At 45.3% G+C, this 24,682-nt stretch overlaps 1 protein-coding gene and 1 non-coding gene across 4 annotated transcripts in view; one reads left to right on the top strand and one right to left on the bottom strand.

Annotated features, from left to right (window-relative positions):
• Positions 1-1,624: 1,624 nt before the first annotated feature.
• The window catches only part of SNPH (syntaphilin), a 64,229-nt gene continuing 41,171 nt past the window's right edge, over positions 1,625-24,682 (bottom strand). For all 3 annotated transcript variants that reach the window (XM_073607355.1, XM_073607354.1, XM_073607353.1), the window contains exons 2-5: positions 19,555-19,645; positions 19,354-19,458; positions 8,080-8,229; positions 1,625-5,937 (exon numbers count right to left, since the gene is read on the bottom strand). In XM_073607355.1, the coding sequence (XP_073463456.1) occupies positions 4,995-5,937; positions 8,080-8,229; positions 19,354-19,458; positions 19,555-19,598 (1,242 nt within the window). In that variant the 5' untranslated portion in view covers positions 19,599-19,645 and the 3' untranslated portion in view covers positions 1,625-4,994. The remainder of the gene's footprint in view (positions 5,938-8,079; positions 8,230-19,353; positions 19,459-19,554; positions 19,646-24,682) is intronic.
• Positions 12,218-12,289, top strand: TRNAE-UUC (transfer RNA glutamic acid (anticodon UUC)). Its single transcript has one exon. It is a non-coding gene; the product is annotated as a tRNA-Glu (tRNA).

The raw sequence follows: 24,682 nt of genomic DNA, 5'->3' as shown, positions 1-24,682 counted from the left end.
GGACTTGTGTATCTAAAATTCCCATCAGAAGTAAACAGACACTGTTATACATCGAATGTAATACAAGAGCAGATTACATCCCCCTTTTCTGAACATTTAAAGCTGCCTCAAGGATGAAGCAAAGATAGGAGAATTTTTCATACAAATAAGTCTGCCTACAGAAGCAGTCAGAAAATTATATATATATAGACTGCTTTTGTGTGTATGTGTATATATATATATATATATATATATATATATATATATATCTCTCTCTATCTATCTATCTATCTATCTATCTATATATCTCTCTCTATCTATATATCTATCTCTATCTATCTATATCTATATATATATATATCTATCTCTATCTATCTATATCTATATCTATCTATCGATAGATATAGATGGGAGACCAATAAGAGAAGAAATGGTCTATATTAATTAGTCTCCGTTCACAATATATGCAAATTGGATGCGCTTTGAACCACATCTGATTCGCATGACATGTGAACCAAACCAGGTTTTCTATGGAGCCGGTTCACATATCTGCTGTTTCAGTGGCAGTATGACTTCATAGTCGTATCCCTGTTCATTGAAGTCGGACGCATGTCAGACTTCAAGTCGCAAGGCAAAGTCGGATCCAAAGTGGTACGACTGTTGCGTCGTACCAGTGTGAACCACTTAGAGCCCTGCAAGTGCAGCGGCCGATTGATAATTCTAAAATTGCTCCCATACAGATTCACTTTCCACATGGACACAGAGAAACATATTTAGTCAGAGCAACAAAAAGTTGGAATTTGCAACAAAGTTTGTTAAAATCCTTGCAATGTACATGGATCACCCAGAGGGGGATGTTTTTTTTTCTCTCAACAAAAGTGGGGTTACTCTAACTATCCAGCAGCCAATGTATTCAAAATCTGCCACATTTCCATTACCCAGACGCAGCAAGCATTCCACCATTGGATGAGTCAAATACTTGCTCCCCCTGCCAACTGCTATAGTTCCGCCCACCAGCTTGTACAACCATTAATGAATAAGTATGAGTTCCGGTGTGTTCGCACAGCCCACGAGCAGAGCCCACCAGGAAGTTGCACTGCACAGCGCTAATCACAGGCAGTGAGACATTGTCCCGATGCGCGGCTGCAGAGATCAGGAAACGTCTCACCGAATGTGATCAGTGCAGCGCCGACTTCCTGCAGGGCTCTGCACATGGGCTGTGCGAAAACGCCGGAGCTCATCCTTATTAATGAATACAAGTTGATGGAAGGAACCTCAGCAGCTCGAGGGGGGGCAAGTATACTACACACCTGAAAATGTGTAGAAAATTAGCAATGGCTGAGCAACATGAGAAGTAGCAGATTTTCAATACACAGGCCTCCAGAAAAGGTAAGTATACAGGTGACCTATTCTGTAATGTGACTCTATGATGACAGGGTCACTTTAAAAAGGTATTTAAATTGAACTAGAGAGCTGTGATGCCAGATCTCACCAGCAGATGGCACAGTACAGGATACCACAGCTCTCTTGATTGGTGGGCCCAGGAGCAGAGATCTTTTTATTTACAACAAACAATTCAATTCAAATTGCCACCTGCTATTAACTCTCAGTGTACCAGGACAGGCGAGACCACTAGAAAATCAGATATGGCTCATGACTGTGGCTCAGGCCAGTTTAATACATTCAGCAGGACAGACAGCAAATGACAAGCAACATCAAAAATAGATATATCTCTCTCTATATATATAGATTTATAGCTTTATAAGTGACTTCATTCCAGTAGTAGCTACATTTACCTGTCCACACAGCTCGGTGTCAGGGAGACGAGTGACCAAGTAAAAGGTTTTCCATTCTGTTCGCCGACTCCCAGGAATCTAAAAGGAGAATCGGGCAAGTGCAAAAAGTAAGTTTTGAAGTGCCGAAAAGAAGTGTGGAGCTGCCCGGTGGAGTTTGTGGTAATCCCTAAAGAGCTCCTCCAAGTGGGCATTACACACACTGCAATGTAAGCGACCTGCACAGACACTGACTCCAGCAGGGCATGGGGGTAACACATAGGGGAGCACCACCCCCCCCAAGTGCCAGGAGTATAATGGATGTCAGAAGGATTGAGGAGGGATAATAAAAAAAGGGGGCAAATGTCCTCATGTGATGCAGTTGGAAGCGGGACTTAGCAGCATGTCTCAATATTGAGCCAGGGTCTGTGCAACCAAACCATGCGACATGCCAAAAGAATGCAGGAATGTGTAATCTGGTGACAAACATCAGCATTCGTTTCTCCATTAAAAAAAAAAATAATAATAATAATAATAATAATCGATGAGCCTAAACGTGCCATTTACTTTTTCTAGAAAGAACCAGCAACACTATAGTATTAAAAGTACTCACAACTATGAGAAACCGAATTTCTGTATTTGCTTCAGGGTGTCTATTGCTCTACAGCAGTGGTCTCCAAACTGCTGCCCTATACTTGCTTTTATCCAGCCCTTGGGGCACCATTTCATCCACACCAACAGTGATGGGGCACAATTCCTTCCCGAGGACACTAACCAAGACGGGGCACAATTCCTCCCGAGGACACCAACCACGATGGGGCACAATTCCTCCCGAGGACACCAACGACAACGGGGCACAATTCCTCCCGAGGACACCAACCACGGGGCACAATGACTCCCGAGGACACCAACCACGGGGCACAAATGACTCCCGAGGACACCAACCACGGGGCACAAATGACTCCCGAGGACACCAACCACGGGGCACAAATGACTCCCGAGGACACCAACCACGGGGCACAAATGACTCCCGAGGACACCAACCACGGGGCACAAATGACTCCCGAGGACACCAACCACGGGGCACAAATGACTCCCGAGGACACCAACCACGGGGCACAAATGACTCCCGAGGACACCAACCACGGGGCACAAATGACTCCCGAGGACACCAACCACGGGGCACAAATGACTCCCGAGGACACCAACCACGGGGCACAAATAACTCCCGAGGACACCAACCACGGGGCACAAATGACTCCCGAGGACACCAACCACGGGGCACAATGACATCAATTTATGGAGCACAATTCCTCTAATTGACAGCAATGATGGAGCACAATTTCTCTCAATGACACCAACAATGGGGCCCAATGACATCAATGATGGGGCACAATTTCTCTCAATGACACCAACAATGGGGCCCAATTCCTCCTACTGACATCAATGATGGGGCACAATTTCTCTCAATGACACCAACAATGGGGCCCAATGACATCAATGATGGGGCACAATTTCTCTCAATGACACCAACAATGGGGCCCAATTCCTCCTACTGACATCAATGATGGGGCACAATTTCTCTCAATGACACCAACAATGGGGCCCAATGACATCAATGATGGGGCACAATTTCTCTCAATGACACCAACAATGGGGCCCAATGACATCAATGATGGGGCACAATTTCTCTCAATGACACCAACAATGGGGCCCAATGACATCAATGATGGGGCACAATTTCTCTCAATGACACCAACAATGGGGCCCAATGACATCAATGATGGGGCACAATTTCTCTCAATGACACCAACAATGGGGCCCAATTCCTCCTACTGACACAAATGATGGGGCACAATTTCTCTCAATGACACCAACAATGGGGCCCAATGATATCAATGATGGAGCACAATTCCTCCTACTCACACCATTAATGGAGCAGAATTACTCCCACTGAAAAACGATGGGAAGTAATTTTTTACCCACTGACGTCGGGACCTTTAGTCGCAATCACCACTGTCTGCCCCCCACCCCCTAAATTCTGAAGGACAATAAACTAGCCCTTTTGTTTACACAGTTTGGAGACCCCTGCTCTATGGGATCAGTCATAATAAGCTGATTGCATAAACTGACCAACTTCAATACTGATTACCGACAGGAAGTCAGCCATATGCAAGAAAAAAAAAAAAAAAAGTAGTTTAATTTTTTAGTATTCAACCTCCCAGCTTAAACTTTGGCAAATAGATTTAGGAATGTTTTAAAAGGCGTGTGCTGGCCCCTAAATAATGATACAACATGGAAAAAGTAACACAATAAAGGGAGGTAGGAGTGGTTGGGCCTACATGCACTCCATGGTACAGAGGTAGGAGGTATGTAATAAATATCTGTCTGATGTCATCTACAAGCACAATGGGGTCTGGGGCACACATAGCAAGGTCACACCCGGGGACAAAAGGTCCAACAGCAGCAAGAAAACAAATGAAAAAAAGGGGGACCCTCAAAGTCAATAGGCAATAATAAATTGCTAGGAAACGGGTAAGAGCGAGGGACAAGAACCATCAAGGTGACATTAGTCGGGCCTGGAACGAGTGCAGTCCAGCAGGTGGCATGCACCCGTCTACATATACACAGCACTGGTCCACGCATACACACACAACATATATGTACAGAATACATTCAATGGCAATGCATTGCTCCCTTAGCTCCCCACCAGATACTGCGGTGTGCAAGCGTACACGGGCACAGGAACTGCACACATGACAGTAGGTGGCATTGCATGTGTGTGTGTGTACATGTGACATAGAATAGTTCACACTCTAGAGACACAGACAGGTGTAGGTGGTCAGGTGACATGGGGTACAAACACATCCTGTGTCTGGGCTGTGCTCAGCAGCAACTATATAAATGGACCGAGAAGTTATGTACAACAGACACAACCAATCGCACAATATGAACTATGTGGACTGGCATCTGAGTAGATTAACCCAATAGCCCCCCTCAGCCGTGACAGTGAAAGCCCCTCCCCCCCTCAGTCAACACTGGACTCTTTATCTTAGGATGCTTGCTGTGTTTTTTTTTTGTTTTCACGATTACTCAGATACATTCCATAAAGTCTGATCACTGATTATCCTCGGCAAAATAAGTCTCCCTTCTAACCCCTCTGTTTCACAGGCAAGATACAAAGGGGGTGGCAGAGTCATCAAACTGCGAAGGTTTAGGGTCCAGGGGGGGGGGCAGCCAGAGTTAGGGCTGGCTTGTGGAGGCACTGACTGGGCGGCAGCTGATCCTGCGAATGGAATGCAAAGCGACCGTACAGCAGCCACGCATCAGGGAGCTGATGTTATACACTGGCTGTCCTTGGCGCCTCTCCGCGCGGCATAACCAGGCCACCGTGGGTACCACGGGGATCAGCACAGCCAATAAGTCCACTACAAAGTGCCGACTCCAGTAACTAATCGGGGCATCGGGCACCTCCGCCTCCCCGCTCTCAGCCCCAGAGGCTCCGTCAGTGACCAGCACTACACAGCTTGAGTCAGGATTGGAGGCTTCTGGCTCTTTGGGGTCCTGGGACGTAGGGGTGCCAGCCGTCTGCGACTGCAGGAGCTTCTCTAGGATGGTGTCTGGCTCAGGGGTGCCCGCAGCTTCGTCCGTCTGAACAGCACAGTCACTCATGCTGCTGGCCTGAACAGCAGCCTCAGCACACAGCGGGGGTGGTTGCACACCGAGACACAAAGGTCCCTCACCAAGGTAGAACTCTGTGCCAGAAGAGACAGCGCTGCTGTCCGCGTACCCGCTATCCCCAGTGTCCTGAGAGTGGCGATCTCCCACGGGAGGCTCGCTGAGTTTGGTGTAGGTAGAGCTGCGGGTGAGAGAGCGGGCAGGCGAGTCCCCGGCGGAGCCTCCACCTTCTGCCCCACACGGCACTCCATCCTGCGCCAACTCCATGTTCTGCAGAAGACTTTCCAGCTTACGGTTCTGCAACGTAATGTCGGCAAAATACTTCTGGACCCCCGTGTCGTTTTCTCCTAGCCGTCCCCGGACATCATCCATGACCTCACGGAGCTGCTGGATTTCCCTCTGCGCCGCCTTCAGTGCCAACTGCGCCTCCACCCGATGGCACTCTTCCTCTATCCAGTCCTCTTGCATCCGGCTCAGCTGCGAGCGCAGCTCATCGACCTCCGAGTCTCTGAATACACACCACACCGAACAAGTTTGGGTGAGGAAGAAAAGAAGAAAAAAATAAAAAACACAGGATTAGTATGAGCTGACTAAACCACAATATAAAAAAGAAAATCAAAGCAAGTCAAAATTAAAAAAAAAAAAAAAAAAATTAAACATTCTATTTGTGCTCACTTTTTACATATGACTGCTCATATTTTATCATAATTCTCTACATATTCATAGATCAATAGCCAGGGGCAGATCTACCGATTGTCCATCCTGACAGAAGATGGAATGGTCACACTTACATAATTTATGTCTTGCACATCCCCTGAGGAAGCTAAAGTAGCGAAACATGTCGGGCTAGTGTGCAATATTTCCTTCTGCGATTTATCATTCACCTGTATACTTTTGACCACCAAACGTTTGTATCTTTATACTGCCTTAAAACAGCATGTCCTTTTAACTATGTTACGTCAATAAAATTATGTTTTATTTTTAGTAAGTCAACTGTGTTTTCCTGTACTTGGCACCGCAAAAATCCCCCTATCCCTTCTTTGCTGTATTTACATAATTTATGCTAAAGTAGGGGAGCTTGTTCAAAAACACAGAACACAAATCTGGGGCAGGGACTGCAAAAAAGGGGCAGTGTTACTAAATCTTAGTAAGGGTATATAGTAAAATAATGCATTTTAGGTGGCAAAAACATGAATGCAATCTACTCGCTAAGGTGGAGAACCTCTGGGGGAATCTAGGATGGAAAAGGACCTGGGGGTCCTAGTAGATGATAGGCTCAGCAACGGCATGCAATGCCAAGCTGCTGAAAGCAAAGCCAATAGAATATTGACATGCATTAAAAAAAGGGAACTAACTCCAGAGATAAAACGATAATTCTGCCGCTCTACAAGACTCTGGTCCGGCCGCACCTGGAGTATGGCATCCAGTTCTGGGCACCAGTCCTCAGGAAGGATGTACTGGAAATGGAGCGAGTACAAAGAAGGGCAACAAAGCTAATAAAAGGGTCTGGAGGATCTTAGTTATGAGGAAAGGTTGTGAGCTCTGAACTTATTCTCTCTGGGGAAGAGACGCTTGAGAGGGGATATGATTTCAATATACAAATACTGTACTGGTGACCCCACAATAGGGATAAAACTTTTCTTTTTTTTTTTTTTACAAGAAATGGGATAAAACTTTTCTGCAAAAGGGTATTTAAAAAGACTTGTGGCCGTTCACTAAAATTAGAGGAAAAGCGATTTAACCGGAAACTGTGTAGAGGGTTCTTTATGGTAAGAGCGGTAAGTAGAATTCTCTTCTACAAGCCGTAGTTTCAGCATTGATAATTTAAAAACAAACTATTAGATAAGCACCACAACATACAGGGATGTACAATGTAATATTGATATAAAAGTGCACACACACATAGGTTGGACTTTATGGACTTGTGTCTTTTTTTTTTCCCTTACCAACTATGTAACTAAAAAGAAGACATTTAATAGATGCTGAAGAGCAGCACAGGGAAGCAGAAATAAACGTTTTCTAATACAGTGGGCTGTCTGACATATGGATTAGATCTTCTCTACCTACAACATAACTTCAGCTTCCAAGATTCCCATAAGTCTCATTACCATCCTTTAGTACAGGTCCAACTCCCAGGGTTTTCATTTATGGGTGAATGCTAATGCAGTGAGGATCGTGGCATTATATATAAAAATAAATAATAACCTCAAAAGGTGCATTGGCAACACACTTTAATGCACCATGCCCTACTTTTTTATATTCCAATCAGGAGAAAGAAAAGAAAGTCCTGTGCAAGTTCTCAGTTCTTAAAGTTAGAGCGTACACAGGGTTCAGGACTCTCTAACCGTCCCTATGAGGTTGATTTACTGGAGCATGCAAAATCTGGTGCAGCTCTGCAAAGAAGCCAATCAGTTTCCAAGTTTTTTGTCAAAGCTTAATTGAGCAAGCTGAAGTTAGAAGCGGATTGGCTGCTATGCACAGCTTCACAGGATTTTGTTCTCTCCAGTTTTAGCAAATCAATCCCTATGTGACAGACAGCACTGGGCCATTCAGCAACTATGAGCACAGAGAAAACCAAGACGAACCCGCCCTCGTCTTACCACCTGTATATGGAAAAATCATTAGTAGGATTTACAAGATTTGATCTCACCTCTCATGTATTGCCTCCTGCATGTCCCTCAGTCTCGCCCTCAGGTGACGGATGCAGACCTCTTTCTGCTGCAGGGGGGTGAGATATTGTTCTGGGGTGGGAGGCTTGATTCCATGGTTCTCACTGCACAGACTGTATTTATTTGACCGCCTACATAAGAAGAAAAAAAAAAAAAAAAAAACACACAAAAAAGAAAGACCATATAAAAATCAAACAGTTTAACAAAGACATGAATCTTTGTATTGCCTGATGCATTTCCTGAAACTCCCTTCAGGCTCCACAACCCAATCTACAGCTTTCTCTCTCTCAGGAATAAATTAAAATGAAGGATGCACATTTTATACCATGGATTGCACTGCTGCCTACAGGAAGATCGGATACTGGCAAACAAAAATAAATTGTGGGCCAGCCCAACATAACCCTTCCCAATCCCAGCATGCCTCAGGTTTTGTGGCACAACAGTGCCAACAGAATGATCAAAAACAGAGAGGTAGGACTTGTGTCCCTCAATGGACTCCAAGAAAATGATTTTCTGGTAATCACAAAAACCCCAATATCTTTCTCATCCATTGAGGAACACAGAAAGTCTCATCGTTCCAGGCATCCAACAGCATTACAACCGACATGAGAATCAGAGACTGCCTGCCTTTTGACATATATGATTTATGGCATGTATGATACTATAGCGACATCTAGGATTTGGAGTTAGGAAATGTTTTCCTTCAAAGAAACTGTTCTAAGAAGATGGGAGAAGATAAACAAAAACAAAAACACACACACACACACACACACACACACACACACACACACACCTTTATACTCGCACCTAGATGGCTGCAGCATCATTCAGCTGTCCCCTGATGCCTCTACACCGAGATCAAAGATCACTCAGTTCTCATCCCACACTCGGTAGGACACCGGCAGGGATTTTTTACTCCTCACCAGGAAGCCTTTAGGCATGTCTGCAGCAGAAGCGGTGCGGCCCTTTTATGGGGCATCATAGCTGCCGGGGGGGGGGGGGGGGCAGTTGCCCCGGGCCCGGTCTGCCCTTGCTCTCAGCAGCACATCTGGGCAGATCATGACATTGTCTGGATCCCTGCTTCAGAAGGCTCTGTGACGTCGGCTGACAGCAAATTTTAGCCCGCTGTCAGCTGAATCTGGATCACCAAGTGCATTCCTGAGATCCACAGGAAAAGTATGGCCAGAAGAGCTTTAATCTCACGTAGGAAGGGGTAGCAAACTTTCTAAAAAAAAAAAAAAAGCCAGCAGCACGAACTGGAAGAGGGACCTCATCTGGGGATGACATTTAATTTACATTACAAGTGTAGCACCCTCTAGTGAGTGCTACTAGAATGAGCGTAGGCAAACTATACTCTTGACTCATGCCTAGCCCGTGAGTCTGTAATTGGGTCAGGGTTATTAGAGGTTAGGCCAGCATGACTCCTACAGACAGCTCTGGTGCCTCCCCCTGAATCTAGAAAGTTGGAGAACATTCTAGAATATACTGGGTGAAGGTAAGGCGGGGCTGCTCTGAATATTTGAAGGCCCTTAGCCAATCCCCAGGAGTGGGCCTGGCAGGTGACTAAGGAGCCTTTAATTAGGAATGGGGCATGCTGGGATGGGAGTCGGGTGGAAGATGGAGAAGCAGTGCTGAGGGAGTCTTTCGGTGGTCCATGAGGGACCCCAGCTGGGGAGGGGTTTACCTCAGGCCTGAGCTCAGGTGGCTGGCCTGGAAGGCTTTACCACCAAAGGCAGTTTGAGGAGAACCTTCCAGAGAGGCAGCGGGGAGCAAGGAGAGCGAGTAGATCAGCACAATGCAGGGACGGACAAGGGGAGACTGTCGGCTGTAGCAGGTCTCTCTTGAAGACAGCGATGTACTAAGTCTTCATCCAACCACCTTGCCCTGGGAAATCTCCAGTGTGTCAGTCGGGTAGGACTGGTGCAGACTGTCAGTCAGGAGGACTATGAAGAAGAAACAGCCAGGTGGGCCGGTGGCAGCTAGGTGCCCTAGAATTTCTGCAAGCAGTAGAACTGAGATTAGTGTCTACAGGGAAGCAGAAGGTGTTGCAAGATGCAGTTCACGCCACATGTGCTACTTTTCAAGGGACTAAGATTTCCTAGCTTGTACGGGGCTTTTGCTAAACTAACAGAGTAACAGATGGTTAGTTCCAAAAAGGAGTGCACTTAGCAGAGCTGTACAAGGACCAAGTTTGGTGCAGGAAGAAGAGGAGGAGCTGTAAATAGGGTTGCCCCCGGATTTTCTGTTGTCAAGTTGGGCATCCCATAAATCCCTAAACCCACCCAAAATATCATCCCCTCAATAAAAACAACAAAACTCAAGGATCGTTTTCCAGTGTCTGGATGCACATTGAAAATGCTAAGTGACTTGCTGTGCAGCAGTGGGGGACCCTGACATTTGCAACGCCCACGGGGGTAGTGCTACACAAGAGAACAGACTTTCCTTCAAATGCTTAATACCTGAAATACTATTTAAGAAGGAAACTGTGGACCAGATATAACAGAAGCCAAATGATTTTTAGTGTACTTAACTGCATACATACTATTGCCAAAGTTCATTTGGCAGGAAAAGCTAGTTCGCATAAAGTGTAGGTTTGTGAAACTTTGTATATCTTATAATTGTTGGTAGTTTGTATATGCAACATTCTTGTTTAGTAAAAGCAAAAATATTCAACAGGATTTTTTCACTTCCCTGCTTTACTGCAAACTAGCTGAAAAGATACAAGCAAAGCACAAGGCAATAGATATCTGAAACAAGCAGTGACTGCAAGATACTCTTACAACAAATGTGGCAAAATGCGTGGGTAATAAAACAAAGTGGAACGCGCCATGAGCTACTTTGCCCCGCATGTGGCGCATAGGGCAGTGCACTGAAATCCATGGGGGGGGCGTTTTTCTCGGTTAATGAAAACAAGTAACAGATATAAAGTAGGTGTCATCCCAATATGGCTGCAAACGTGGAAATACCTTTTAGGTGAGCGTCAAAAAAGTAGCGCTGGTGCCCCATTCAAGTGGTCACCATTCCGGGGCCTATAAAAACAGCAGAGGCCGGCCAGCAGACCTGGGCACGGTAAGTGGAGCTGGTGGCAGCTCCACAGACAATCATGGACTTTCTACCATCTATGCAGAGCCAGGCTTCCACATTCAAGCTAGTTGTCCTGGCTACATTTCAGGTCAAACCCGTGGCTAGCTCATGTCCTCTCTGTCCAGACCAGAGGACATGTATTTGTCCCATTCCACATGAAGGACATCACCAATATTGGCGAAGTGACCACTGAGGCCTACAACAGCTGAAAGGACTCTGTAGCTCAAGGTCACTCTATAAAAAGGATCTGCATCTCTAGGTCACCTAAGAATATCGTAACCCAAGGAGAATGAAGGGGAAATATGGATCCTCATAGGTTGGGTGGGTTGAATGGGAAACCGTTCATAAAGTCTCCCCCTACAGGATAGTATATTGAAGAGGAAGAATTTAATGAACATGGGGGAGGCATAGATAGTTAATTTGTAGGGTTGGTGGAATGAGAACAGTTCATACAAACTCCCCCTACAGGACAGAATATGAAAGATTCATAACTCTACAATATGGACCTGTATCTCCAGGTCCTTTAGGAAATTTAAAGCCAAAGGAGGAAGCGGAAGAAAAGCGGAACTTCCATTTATAGGTGAAGTTCTTCTTTAAGATCGGGCAGCACAGAGGCTTAGTAGTTAGCACTTCTGCCTTGCAGCACTGGGGCGTTTGGTTCATATCCTGACCAGGACACTGTCTGCGTGGAGTCTGCATGTTCTCCCTGTGCTTGTGTGAGTTTCCTTCTACAGCCCAAAGACATGCTGGTAGGGAAAATGGCTCCATTCGGTGCGCCCAAGATGGCCGCTTCACCTCCTAAACGTTTTGAGTGGACATCACAGATTTACCCTGCTCAGCGGGGGACAGGCCTTAGAGAACAGAGGCAGCATATGGGCAGCACAGAGGCTTAGGGGTTAGCCTGGCAGCACTGGGGTCCTTGGTTCAAATCCTGACAAGGACACTGTCTGCATTGAGTTTGCATGTTCTCCTGTGCTTATGTGGGTTTCCTCTGGGTATTCCTTTTCATCCCACATTCCAAAGACATGCTACCTTGCATTGGTGGTGCAGTGGTGAGCATAGCTGCTTTTCAAGCAGTTGACCCAGGTTCGATTCCCGGCCAATGCAATCTCACAATATGGCTGCCTCACCTGGTAAGTGTCAACCCCATATTGGTTTATACAATGTTCTCTATACAAAAGATTTAGCCAGGTGTAAACAAATGCTGTAACCATAGGGGCCGTGTAATCCCATCCTGGCTATGTCCTGGTCAGAGAGATCACAATGAACCTACCATAGGGGCCATATGATCCCTTCCCGGCTATGTCCTGGTCGGAGATCACTATGAACTTACCATAGGGGACATGTGATCATGCTTATGTCCTGGTCTGAGATCACTATGAACCTCTCATAGGGGCCATGTGATCCCTTCCTGTCTATGTCTTGGTCAGATATCACTATGAACCTACCATAGAGGCCATGTGATCCCTTTCCTATCTATGTCTTGGTCGGAGATCAGTATGAATCAGAGGGGCCATGTGCTCATCACAGTGATCAAATCATTAATTTACAACATCAAAAAAAATATTTAAAAAATTATCAAATGGAAAAATTGTATCAGATTTACCAAATCCAGACAGACAATATAGATGAGATGATCCCTCCACTTTGATGTCAAAAAGGGAGCCAGACTTGGGGAGGAAGAAGAACATTCTACTTGAGGTGAAAGGCTGAGACTACCTTTGGTAGGAAGAAAGCTCTGGGTCTCAACACCAGCCTGCATGTATGCCCCTAGGGGTTCTTTACAACCTAAGGTCACCAGCTTACAAACTCAAGTACAGTGGAACCTTGGATTAAGAGCATAATGCGTTCCAGGAGATAGATACCATCTGTTTTTGCAGCTTTCCAAAAACAGATAGCAGTGCGGGATCAGGCGCTGCTATTGGTTTGTTGCTTGAGCTTACAATCTCACTGCACACAGGCGATGGCCACAAGAAATGCAACCTTGTAAGAGTGGAAATTTCCTGATGCATTCAAAAAGCTGTTGCTGGAGTGCCGAGAGAACCAAATTCAGATCTCCTGGAGTGACAAGGGGAGCCACATAAGAGACAATGGACAAAGGTCAAAGAATGTGAAGCCAGCAGTCTCTGAAATAAGATCATAGAGAACAAGCAGACTGGGCTCAGACTTGGCTCTGGACTGGGAGTTTGAGCACATGGGAGTACAGAAAATGACTTTTCTTGACCTCATGCAAGGGGTAAGTCTTTTTAGTATTCTGGCCATCTGTAGCATACATGATGAGGGCATTCAGAGCGGACCTTTGAAGGTCATACAGGAGGAAAAGATTTTTAGCTGCAGGCTCCACAGTCCAAACACTTTAGCCAAACATTCCCCTGCAAGTTTATCAGTTTAGAAGTGAGACAGTAGACTAGAAACACATCCACGCTGTAGCTCAATGCCGCATATAAGAGTTTTAAATGCTCAATGGCAGAAATTAACTGCTATAGTGATCAGATAATTTCTTAAAACCCCAGAGCAGTCAGTGTCGAAGTTTGACAGATCAAGGTAATGGCACGGTGAATATAAATCAATGATAAAAATATGATAGATAGATAGATAGATAGATAGATAGATAGATAGATAGATAGATAGATAGATAGATAGATAGGATATTTTTTTTTCTATAACCGATTTTTTTTTTTTTTTTTAAATCAAATTTACTTTAATAAAATGCTTTTGGGAGTAAAAATCTATCTAAAGATAGTTTTCCTTTTTAAGATTAATAATTTAGTTTATTCTGCATGAAATGGAGCTTAGTTATGCAGCATGAGGCTGTATATTCCTCAATATTTACATTTTTGGTAAACTCATTCAAGGAATCCAAGCTCTGCAAGCTGAGATAACATGCACTGCATTGATGCATTCACACAATTTCACAGTAACCATGAGATAAAACAAAGTTCAGGAAAATTCCTTTATCTTATTGTTTTGCAAATCTATGTACACTACAAACTGTATGATTGAATCGGTTTTGATATTGCCGTTTTACTAACCTGACAGCTTATTCTTCTAAATAGGAAACCTTCATTTTGTTTGCAAGTATAGATTCTAACTACCAGCAAGAATGTTAGCGGGTTTCCACTCACGTGCTGCTGCCACGTCCCTCACCTTGTTGTGCCGCATCCCCAGCCATCCCATTAAAGTGAATGGGACTGTCGGTGAGTCAACAGCGGGTCAGAGGAGAAGCAATTGCTGGACAGAGATGACAGTTACTTTTTAAAAATTATGATTTAAATTGAGTTGATTTAAATCAAGCCTTTTTTTACCAGTGATTTAAATCAAATCCACCCTGGGTAATGGTAAAAATAGGTTACAGCGCAGGAGCTGCCCGAGAGATCAGAGATGGGTCCTAAAAGCAGACGCATCCTCCACTGGGATGGTAGAAGCTTTGTTAAAAAACATAATAATAGCATAATAATGGATCTACAAATAGGGGCAGCCCACTTTTTAACAATGTCTTTCTCAAATGGATATAGGACTAGGGACATTTGGGACATACAAACCTATTGGCAGGATGTTTTCAAGCCTCCACTTGCAAAGCCTGTGCATTGGGGAGGTCTGAGCAGTCTTATGAACTTAAAAGTATCCTAGACTGAGGATATCGCTGGTATTGGCTACAGACTGATCCTCATGTTTTAAAGTGATGTGTACTGCATCGATAGGAAACAAAGACTGCAACTCCTCAGAGGCAGGTCCACCTGTCAAAGACTGGAGAGACTTAGTGGCAGACAGCGTCTTGGCGGCAAATGGTTTGGAGGCCACGGGCAGATCAGATAACGAACAGGGGAAAGCAGAGGACCACGCTTGAGGCCTCAGAGTCTGCAAGCATCTGCCATGCCTAATTGAGCTGAAAGACTCTCGAGGACACCCTAGCAGAGGACAGAATTCAAGACTGCCACTGCCAACATTAGTAGGTACACACCTCTGGAACTGTCAGTGGTGTGTAAACTGGAGACACCTGGAACAACAGAACTAGACCCCATGTCTACAATCAGACAGGTTGTGCTGCAAGCTGGACATATAAATTAGCTCACGGTACAAAGCAAGGCCTAGGGTACTCCCGAACTCAACTGCTTGGCTTCAGGCATAATGGTCAGGTGACCAAAGATGACCACTGTAGGCCGCCAGTAGGATCAGACCGAGGATTAGAGTTCCACATATCCCCTGCAAGCATGAGGAGCAATGGGAATGTGCTTCCTCAACGTTTTATGGTGGGAAAGAGTGCGGAGCATGCGCATGACACTGCACCCAGCAAATAACTCTGCTGTGAAACTGACAAAAAGTGACACATTCGGAGGGACTCAGTAATCCAAACAAGGTAGCTCCCATTTCTCAGCCTAAAAAGCTTACTTAAGAGAGTCCTTCAGAGACAAAGCAAGTGCCGAGGCAATGCCATGGCTCTGGACCTGGAAGGTGCTCCATGGCTAACGTACCAGTACACAATGTCTGGAAAGCGCCACAAGCAGTGCTCAGTGCCCAAAAGGTCACATCCCAGCCTTGCCTGCAATGCCATCACCAACAGGGTCAAGCATGCCAAAGTCCTGCGGAGGAAAGGTCGATTTTCATATCTGCCAAGTAGAGTCCAACTGAAGCAGTCTAAGCAGGAATCCTGACTGAAAAGAAGAAAGAAGGAGGGAGAAGAAAGAAGAAGAAGAAGAAGAAGAAGAAAGAAGGAGGGAGAAGAAAGAAGAAGAAGAAGAAGAAAGAAGGAGGGAGAAGAAAGAAGAAGAAGAAGAAGAAAGAAGGAGGGAGAAGAAAGAAGAAGAAGAAAGAAGGAGGGAGAAGAAAGAAGAAGAAGAAGAAAGAAGGAGGGAGAAGAAAGAAGAAGAAGAAAGAAGGAGGGAGAAGAAAGAAGAAGGAGGGAGAAGAAAGAAGAAGAAGAAAGAAGGAGGGAGAAGAAAGAAGAAGGAGGGAGAAGAAAGAAGAAGGAGGGAGAAGAAAGAAGGAGAAGAAAGAAGGAGGGAGAAGAAAGAAGAAGAAGAAAGAAGGAGGGAGAAGAAAGAAGAAGAAAGAAGGAGGGAGAAGAAAGAAGGAGGGAGAAGAAAGAAGGAGGGAGAAGAAAGAAGGAGGGAGAAGAAAGAAGAAAGAAGAAGAAAGAAGGAGGGAGAAGAAAGAAGGAGGGAGAAGAAAGAAGGAGGGAGAAGAAAGAAGGAGGGAGAAGAAAGAAGGAGGGAGAAGAAAGAAGGAGGGAGAAGAAAGAAGAAAGAAGGAGGGAGAAGAAAGAAGGAGGGAGAAGAAAGAAGAAAGAAGGAGGGAGAAGAAAGAAGGAGGGAGAAGAAAGAAGAAAGAAGGAGGGAGAAGAAAGAAGGAGGGAGAAGAAAGAAGGAGGGAGAAGAAAGAAGGAGGGAGAAGAAAGAAGGAGGGAGAAGAAAGAAGGAGGGAGAAGAAAGAAAAATGTAAAGCGGGTTAGAGAGACTTCTCTTAGCAGAGCTAAAGAAAATACACCAATCCTCCTAGGACACTAGCAAACAAAAACAAAAAATTGAGGAATGCAAGGACTAGGAGGGGTTATGCTGGGCTGGCCTGCATTTTTTTTTTCTTTTTTTTGCCAGTGTTCAATTCTGTAGGCAACAGTATAAGATGGACAAGAATCACCACTACCTACTGCCTGCCACAGACAGATGATATCATTTTAGATTAGGAAAAGTCGCTGACTGAAGCTCAAGCTAAAGTTGGCCTTTCAGTAACTTTTCATCTCTGCCCCTTGAATGGTGGCCTGTCCATTCAGATCAGCACAAAGTAGAGCTTTTAGTAACTTCAGACCATTACCACCCTCACATAAATGGACAGGGCTCTGCAACCCCCCTCCTGTCACTCTAGTATTATAATACTTCCCCATCCTACATACAGGATATTGTCAAAAGTATTGGGACACCTGCCTTTACATGAACTTTAAAAGCATCACAGTCTTAGTCCAAATCATTTGGTGGAGGGGGGATTATGGTGTGGGGTTGTTTTTCAGGGGTTGGGCTTGAACCCTTAGTTCCAGTGAAGGGAACTCAAGACGTCAGCATACCAAGACATTTTGGACAATTTCATGCTCCCAACTTTGTGGGAACAGTTTGGAGACGGCCCCTTCCTGTTCCAACATGCACAAAGCAAGGTCCATAAAGACATGGATGAGCGAGTTTGGGGTGGAGGAACTTGACTGGCCTGCACAGAGTCCTAACCTCAACCTGATAGAATACCTTTGGGATGAATTTGAGCGGAGACTGCGAGCCAGGCCTTCTCCTCCAACATCAGTGCCTGACCTCACAAATGTGCTTTTGGAATAATGATCAAACATTCCCATAGACACACTCCTAAACCTTGTGGATAGCCTTCCCAGAAGAGTTGAAGTTGTTATAGCTGCAAAGGGTGGGCCAACTCAATATTGAACCCTACTGACTAAGACACCATTAAAGTTCATGTGCGTGTAGAGGCAGGTGTCACAATACTTTTGGTAATATAGTGTAGCTCTGTCCTGATTAACACTGTCACTTGGTTTGCCAAATCCATAATTCCCTTCTACATGGTTATGTCCTGAAAAATTCAGTGCTACGGGGAGTAAACTCATTTTGACCACTTCGGCCTGTTTCACATGGGATCCAGCTTGTATAAGAGCGGTGTGAACAGAAAGCTTTGACAAAGCATTTGCAGATCTTTCAGGAAGCTTTTCAAGCACTATTTCAACTCCAGTTTGTAAATGCTGAACATGGGATCCTAATGGGAGTGTCGATTACCACTTTAGGCTGGACTCACACCTAGGCAGTTTTAGTGCTTTTTGCATTTTGCACTACAGTCCATTAAACATGGTTTCCTATGGAACACGATCTGTAGTGCAAATCTACAAGGTGCAAAAAGCACTAAAAATGCATAGGTGTGAATCCAGCCTCAAAAGAAGCTGCTAGCAGGCTTTCAACAAGCTTCAAGAAGTGCTGAAGCCTGCTAGCAGCTTCTTTAAAGTGGCAATCAACACTCCCATTAGGTTCTCTGTTTAGCATTTCCAAACTGAAGCCGAATGGTATTTTATGGTATACAAGATGAAGCCGTGCGAAGCAGTTCTTCCTTCCCAGCACATTTCTGAACTGGAGCAAAAGAGACACAGAATATGAAGACAGATTACTGCACTCTCACTAATCAAACATATATAAAAGTAACACTTCCCTGCTGTACAGATAATCAGACTAGTAAGCAAGCTGGGTTCACTAAGCAATTAGAGGTTATTAGATCTGGATGTCCCAGCGCTTCCCCGCTATGTGCCTATGCTGCGATTTCACAGAGAACATGCTTATTCAGTACTTTATTGCAGCTCCCTGTACTTTGCCACGCTCCTGGTCTGACAATAAGGCTCACGTTCAGTATGACGACTACAGGGGAAAAAAAAGATAAGAGATATCTAGGAGCAGGGGCGGACTGACCATTGAGCCACTTGGGCACTGCCCGAGGGCCCTGGGCCACTAGGGGGCCCCATCAGGGTTGCCAGCCTCAGTAAAACCAGGGACAGTATGTATAAATCTGTGTTTTTTTTAACATCTGTCTGTGTATACTGTGTGATTGTATACTGTGTGGCCCCATAATCTCTGATTGCCTGGGGGGCCCCATAATCTCCTATTGCCCGGGGGCCCCATGAGTTATTAGTCCGCCCCTGTCTAGGAGGAGGAGTCACATATCAGTTCTCATTATCTACCGTCAATCTGATTGGTTGTTAGGTCTGCTTTAAAAGTCCAAATCCAGGGTGTGTCCTCAGCAATGGCCATCAATAATAAACACTCACTAGCAACGTAAAATGACAAAAACTAGCACATTAGGATTATCATTTCTGCCCCAACACACGTCATACACCCAGTTTATCGTTTTTGGGGATTTGGTGGTCTACATTTGTGTTCTCAAGTCAGCCCACCTGCTGAAGCCATTATAAGGGGGTTCCCCTATCCTAGATAGATTATTTAGCATTCATTGCCTGGATGGTGTACCATGGGAGAACGCCAAGATGTCCGATATCGCCTACCAGTAGTCAGACTAAATTAACCGATTTCAATTTAGCTTTTACTTTTATAGATTATGTGTAGTTTTTTAATGCCATTTGGAAGGCCCCTTTTTAAAAAATACAAATCAGCCGTCAGATGGTTTCAGATTATTAGTTGCTGTACCTGGAAGAAGGACTGCTATCACTTCCTTTGTAGGAGCCGGAGGTGCTACTGCTAAGAGAGGATGTTCCATATGGGTCCCTCATAGAGGCAGGAGGCGAAGCTCGCCTGTAAATGGGAAAACAAACAACATGTTGAAAAGCACAGCAACTGGAGAAAAAAATAAATAAAAAAAAGTTTACATGAGGCAGAAGGCAGACTTACCTCCGCGAACCAATAGATGGCCTCCTGCCTCCAGGGACGGACATTGGGGCACTGCAGCAAGGGGACACAATAGGGCGGCAGAGAGCACCTCCTACAGTAGGAAATAAAATAGTTGCAGCATAGACTGGCTAAAAAAAAGGAGGAGAGCATTTCTGAAACCAAACACACAAGTCATTTTTAACATAATTTCTTTTGAAATAATCTCTGGTGATCCTCCCATGAAGCTCCCTGTTCAGACGCTGTTCTCGTCTCCCAACTATGCCCCATGGGCTTTCAAAAAGAGACTACAAGTGTATGCACACAGAAGTGGCTGAAAAGAGGAGGTGAGCAATCACCAGCACTGAAAAAAAAAAAAAAAAAAAAAAAAAAAGGGAAGGATGTAAACAAAAAAAAAAAAAAGCACATGTCAAAACGCAAAGCCTGCAGGCTGAATCCAGCCCATCAGGCCCTGTCATGTAGCCCTCAATGAGTTTTACAGCTAGAACATGGCATAACTCTATTCTGTCACCTCCAGCTCACTCCTGCTGTCATTTGTAAACACCCTGTACTCTGTACCCAGTGCACCCTGACCCCGTGAACCCTGCGCTCTGTACCTAGTGCACCCCTGAACCACGCACCCTGTGCCTAGTGCACCCCTGAACCACGCACCCTGTGCCTAGCGCATCCCTGAACCACGCACCCTGTGCCTAGCGCACCCCTGAACCACGCACCCTGTGCCTAGCGCATCCCTGAACCACGCACCCTGTGCCTAGCGCATCCCTGAACCACGCACCCTGTGCCTAGCGCATCCCTGAACCACGCACCCTGTGCCTAGCGCATCCCTGAACCACGCACCCTGTGCCTAGCGCACCCCTGAACCACGCACCCTGTACCTAGCGCATCCCTGAACCATGCACCCTGTACCTAGCGCATCCCTGAACCATGCACCCTGTACCTAGCGCATCCCTGAACCATGCACCCTGTACCTAGCGCACCCCAGATGCAACCTGCCTTTTGAGGCAAACATACAGCTGATGCGGCCCGTGATGAAATGGGGTTTGACACCTTTGAATTAAAGGTTTTACATAATCCAGGATAAAATAATAATGATAATAAGAAGAATAATACTACTACATTTAAATGGCCCCCCTGCAGGCAAATGACAATGTGCTAGTATGCGCCGCATTTTGGCAGACTTACCTTTCAAAAAGGAGTCCTCCAGCGCTGAGCTGTCACTGCTCACGGGGTTCCATCCTCACCCAGTCTTCCTTCCAGGTTTGTGTTCTCCAGGCCCTTTGCATGGCCAGGCGGCAATGACCTCACTCCCACCTTTGGAAGCCACCATCGCCGCATTGCACTCTATACATTCACGGCGCACTCAGTGTTCTGTGAATGAAGACAGTACTGCACATGTGCCAGTGACGTCATCGGCTTCATCAGCTTGAGCCAATGTTAATATCTAGAAAATGGCGCAAGTTCAGGCCGTTTCAAAAGCACCTACAGGGAAGGATTTTTTAAAAGCTGACCTGTAGGACAAAGTTAAGCTTTTAACTTTATTACCACTTTAAGGGGAACATTTTTTTTATTATTATTTAAATTGAGTTGTTTCTAGAAACAATACATTTTACTAAAAACTACAACTTTACTGAATGCAAAATTAAAAATAGGGAGAGATTCCAAACAAAACCGAACTGCATGGATGAGGCTCAGATCTGTAGCTTCCAAGCTTTCACCATCAGTGCTGCAACTGGTTCTTCCAGCAGCTCAGCAAGGGCTCCGCACAACACTATATCCTGATTAATAAATCATAATGCTATTACTAAAGGATAAAGAAACACATCAAGAATCTGGCAAATTCAACCAATTATCTTTTATCAGGGAATTCTCATATTGCCTGAATATGAATATGCTCATATGTCCAACTTGAGGAGAACCCGGCTATTCACTTCCTGCCTACGAATTACTTGATGTTTGGTAGATCAGACACGTCTGTATTCATATATAGAGGAGATTATATTTTGAGAAAAAGCAGGAAGATCACCTTGGCTTAACTCTAATTTCTAAGAAAGGAATTTACAAACAGGCTTAATGGAAGGCTTGTTCCCTTTTATCAGGCCATTCATTTCACACCATGTTGAGGTGCTGTGCGCTGAAAAAAAATAAAAATATATAAAAAGCACAGTGCAGCATATAATACAACACTGCACTGTTCCCAATAGAGCTTATGGACATTTTCGTAAGGTTTGCTTTAACAGTGCGATGCACCAATTGCGATGCACTGGTACCGCTATCATAGTACTGCACGTCATTAGCTGTAGATAAACTGGTGTCTTATTTAATGTATTTATTTAAATCACGTCCCAGTATCACAAACACCCCTTCCCCAGCATAAGGCTAAAGATAAGAACTGCTATACGGTGCATTTATAGACGGCCATAGATGACTTGAATCTTGACTCGTTCAGCCAATATTTGATCCATCTATGGGCAGGTGGATTGGATCAACTTGGGTACAACCAGCCTGTTGGATTTTTAGCATGCAATTACTGCCTCTGGCTATAGCTGCTAGCAGTAATCAGGGCCGTGGATAAGAGGGAACCACCAGTCCTTCTGTAAAGGGCCCAGGCCAGCAGCAGGGTAAATCATATTTGGCCAGGGAAGGTGATTCAAAGCTGAAAGCCGGCTTCTTCTCTTCCTCACACCGGCTTCCAGCTGCTGCAGAGAGCCATACAGGTGATCGATTCTAGTAATTGCCCCCTCTCCCCCGGCACCAATCACCCTCACTCTGCACCATATGTTCCCCCTTGCTACTCAGGCCCCGTGTGGTGCTCTCCCCCCCCCCGCAGTGTGGCCTTCTTTCCTGCCAGCAGCAGCAAGTACACAATAGGATCCTTCAGGATGGACAACGGGAGAAGGGACCAGTAAATGTTATATTTACAAGCCCCTTCCTTTCTTGAATGAGCACGAGTGATCGGTACCCATCTCACTCACTGTGTTCATTCAAATGAAGCATAGTAAATTAAAAAGTATTTGGGGGGGGCGTCTATTTGGCTGCATGGGGCCTAGAGCTGAACGATTCTGGCTAAAATGAGAATCACGATTTTTTTGCTTAGAAGATAGATCACAATTCTCGCGGCGTAACATCATCTTTCACATTAAAACAAAAAAAACAAAAAAAATTGGGCTAACTTTACTTTGTTTTTGTTTTTTTATTCATTGAAGTGTATTTTTTCCCAAAAAAATTGCATTTGAAAGACCGCTGGGCAAATACAGTGTGACATAAAATATTGCAGCAATTGCCATTTCATTCCCTAGGGTCTCTGCTAAAATATATATGTTTGGGGGTTCCAAGTAATTTTCTAGCAAAAAATATTGATTTTAACTTAAGAAAGAAGTGTCAGAAAAAGACTGACTTGGTTAAACTTCCTGCATTTACACGTTGTTAAAAACTTGGCAGACTGCCTGGATTTTTTCTTTACACACAGAAGATTATCCCTTTGATCTAAGGCCTCATTCACACGAGGCGGACTCCGTGGAAGCGGAGTCCGCCTCGGTCCGCTGGCTCAGCGGGAGATCAGTCCGTTGATCCCCGCTGAGCCGGCAGATGACAGGTCCCTCTCTGCTCACTGAGCGGGGAGGGGCTTGTCAGGTGCCGCTGCTGCCTATGGAGGGATTGGATGATCTCACCCGATCCAATAGCGACGGATCCGGACATAGGGCCATCCGTCTGCTTTTAGCGGATCGGACGGGGTCGGATGTCAGCGGACATGTCTCCGCTGACATCCGTCGCTCCATAGGTTAACATGGAGCGCCCGTTCAGGTCCGCCGTCAAAACTGACAGGCGGACCTGAACGGTCCGATCGTGTGAAAGGGGCCTAAGAAGGCAGAGTTAGTTACAATGTTTCATGTTAAAAACTTGGCAAACTGCCCTGATGTTTTCTTTTGACAGCTGAGTGAGCAGATAAGTCTCTCCACTTGTTAAATGAAAGAATCGGCAACCTCTGCAATAGAGATCGTCAGGGGGGTTGAATCGAGATCACGATTTTTTTTAACAAATAATTGTGAAGCTCTAATGGGGCCCCGTAATTTCTAACAGCAGCCCTGGCAGGACACATTGTGTTCTCCTGGCGGGGAAGGCTCCCCACACCCCACCGCCAGCAGAATACAATAGTGCTGCGGGAGGGATTACCCAAATCAGCACTGTGTTGATAGGGGAAATTCAACCAATTTTCTTTCCTTCCACATTGGGTAGAAGGAAACAAAATCGATCCACCTATGGCTTGCCTGACAAGCAGTCGATCTCCAGAAGTCTGACATGCCCCCTGTATGGTCACAACTACTTCCCTCCATGTAGCAGGGTGTGAAGGAATTGCTGTTTGGAAAGCTGCAGCTGTAATTGTGCAGGGGGTGCGACGGACCACCGCAGACCGACCGCTTCTCTCACACAGAACACAGCGGTCCCTATATTCTGAATGCTGTCAGGGAAGAGGCGTTTATATGGTTAGATATTGAATAAAACGACATCTAAGGCCTAATTACAATGAGAATGAGACTCCAATGCTTTAGGTTCGGATGAAGAGCACAGGTGCACCGTCCACCCCTGCAGCTGGCAGCCTGGCAAACTCCATGAAAAATTAGTAGCTGCTGTGGCTGGATGGTACACCTATCAGTACTTACGTTTAGGGGGAGGTATGCACCCATGGACGAATGCCCAGAATGCAGACTGCTTATGTTTAGGGTATTCGTCCTTGGACGCATGTTACCCCCTTTCGCACTGCGGCTACTTGAAAGTCACGCGATTTTATAGCGATTTCAGGGAATGCCTGTTTAAACTTGAGGTCTATAGACCTCAACCAGCATGAAAGTCGGGCCAAAGTAGTGCAGGGACTTCTTTGAAGTCGCACAGATTTGAAGCGCTTTTAACCCTTTTTCGGCTGTTAGCGGGTATTAAAAACACTCTGCTAGCGGCCAGAAAGCGCCACAAAAACGATGGTAATGCACCGCTAAAAATAGCGGTGCTTTACTGCTGACGCCCGGGCTCTGCCAGTGTAAAAGTGCCCTAAGTGTACTGTCCTTCCACAGCAGCTTGAAGCCTCTCAGGATCTGACAGGCAGCTGGTAGGGCACCTAAACACTGGAGACTAATGGCCG

Source organism: Aquarana catesbeiana, linkage group LG12, assembly GCF_042186555.1.
Source record: "Aquarana catesbeiana isolate 2022-GZ linkage group LG12, ASM4218655v1, whole genome shotgun sequence".
In the NCBI taxonomy this organism is placed as follows: domain Eukaryota; kingdom Metazoa; phylum Chordata; class Amphibia; order Anura; family Ranidae; genus Aquarana; species Aquarana catesbeiana.
Note: the sequence above shows the minus strand (reverse complement) of the source record. Positions and strands in the feature narration are given on the sequence as shown.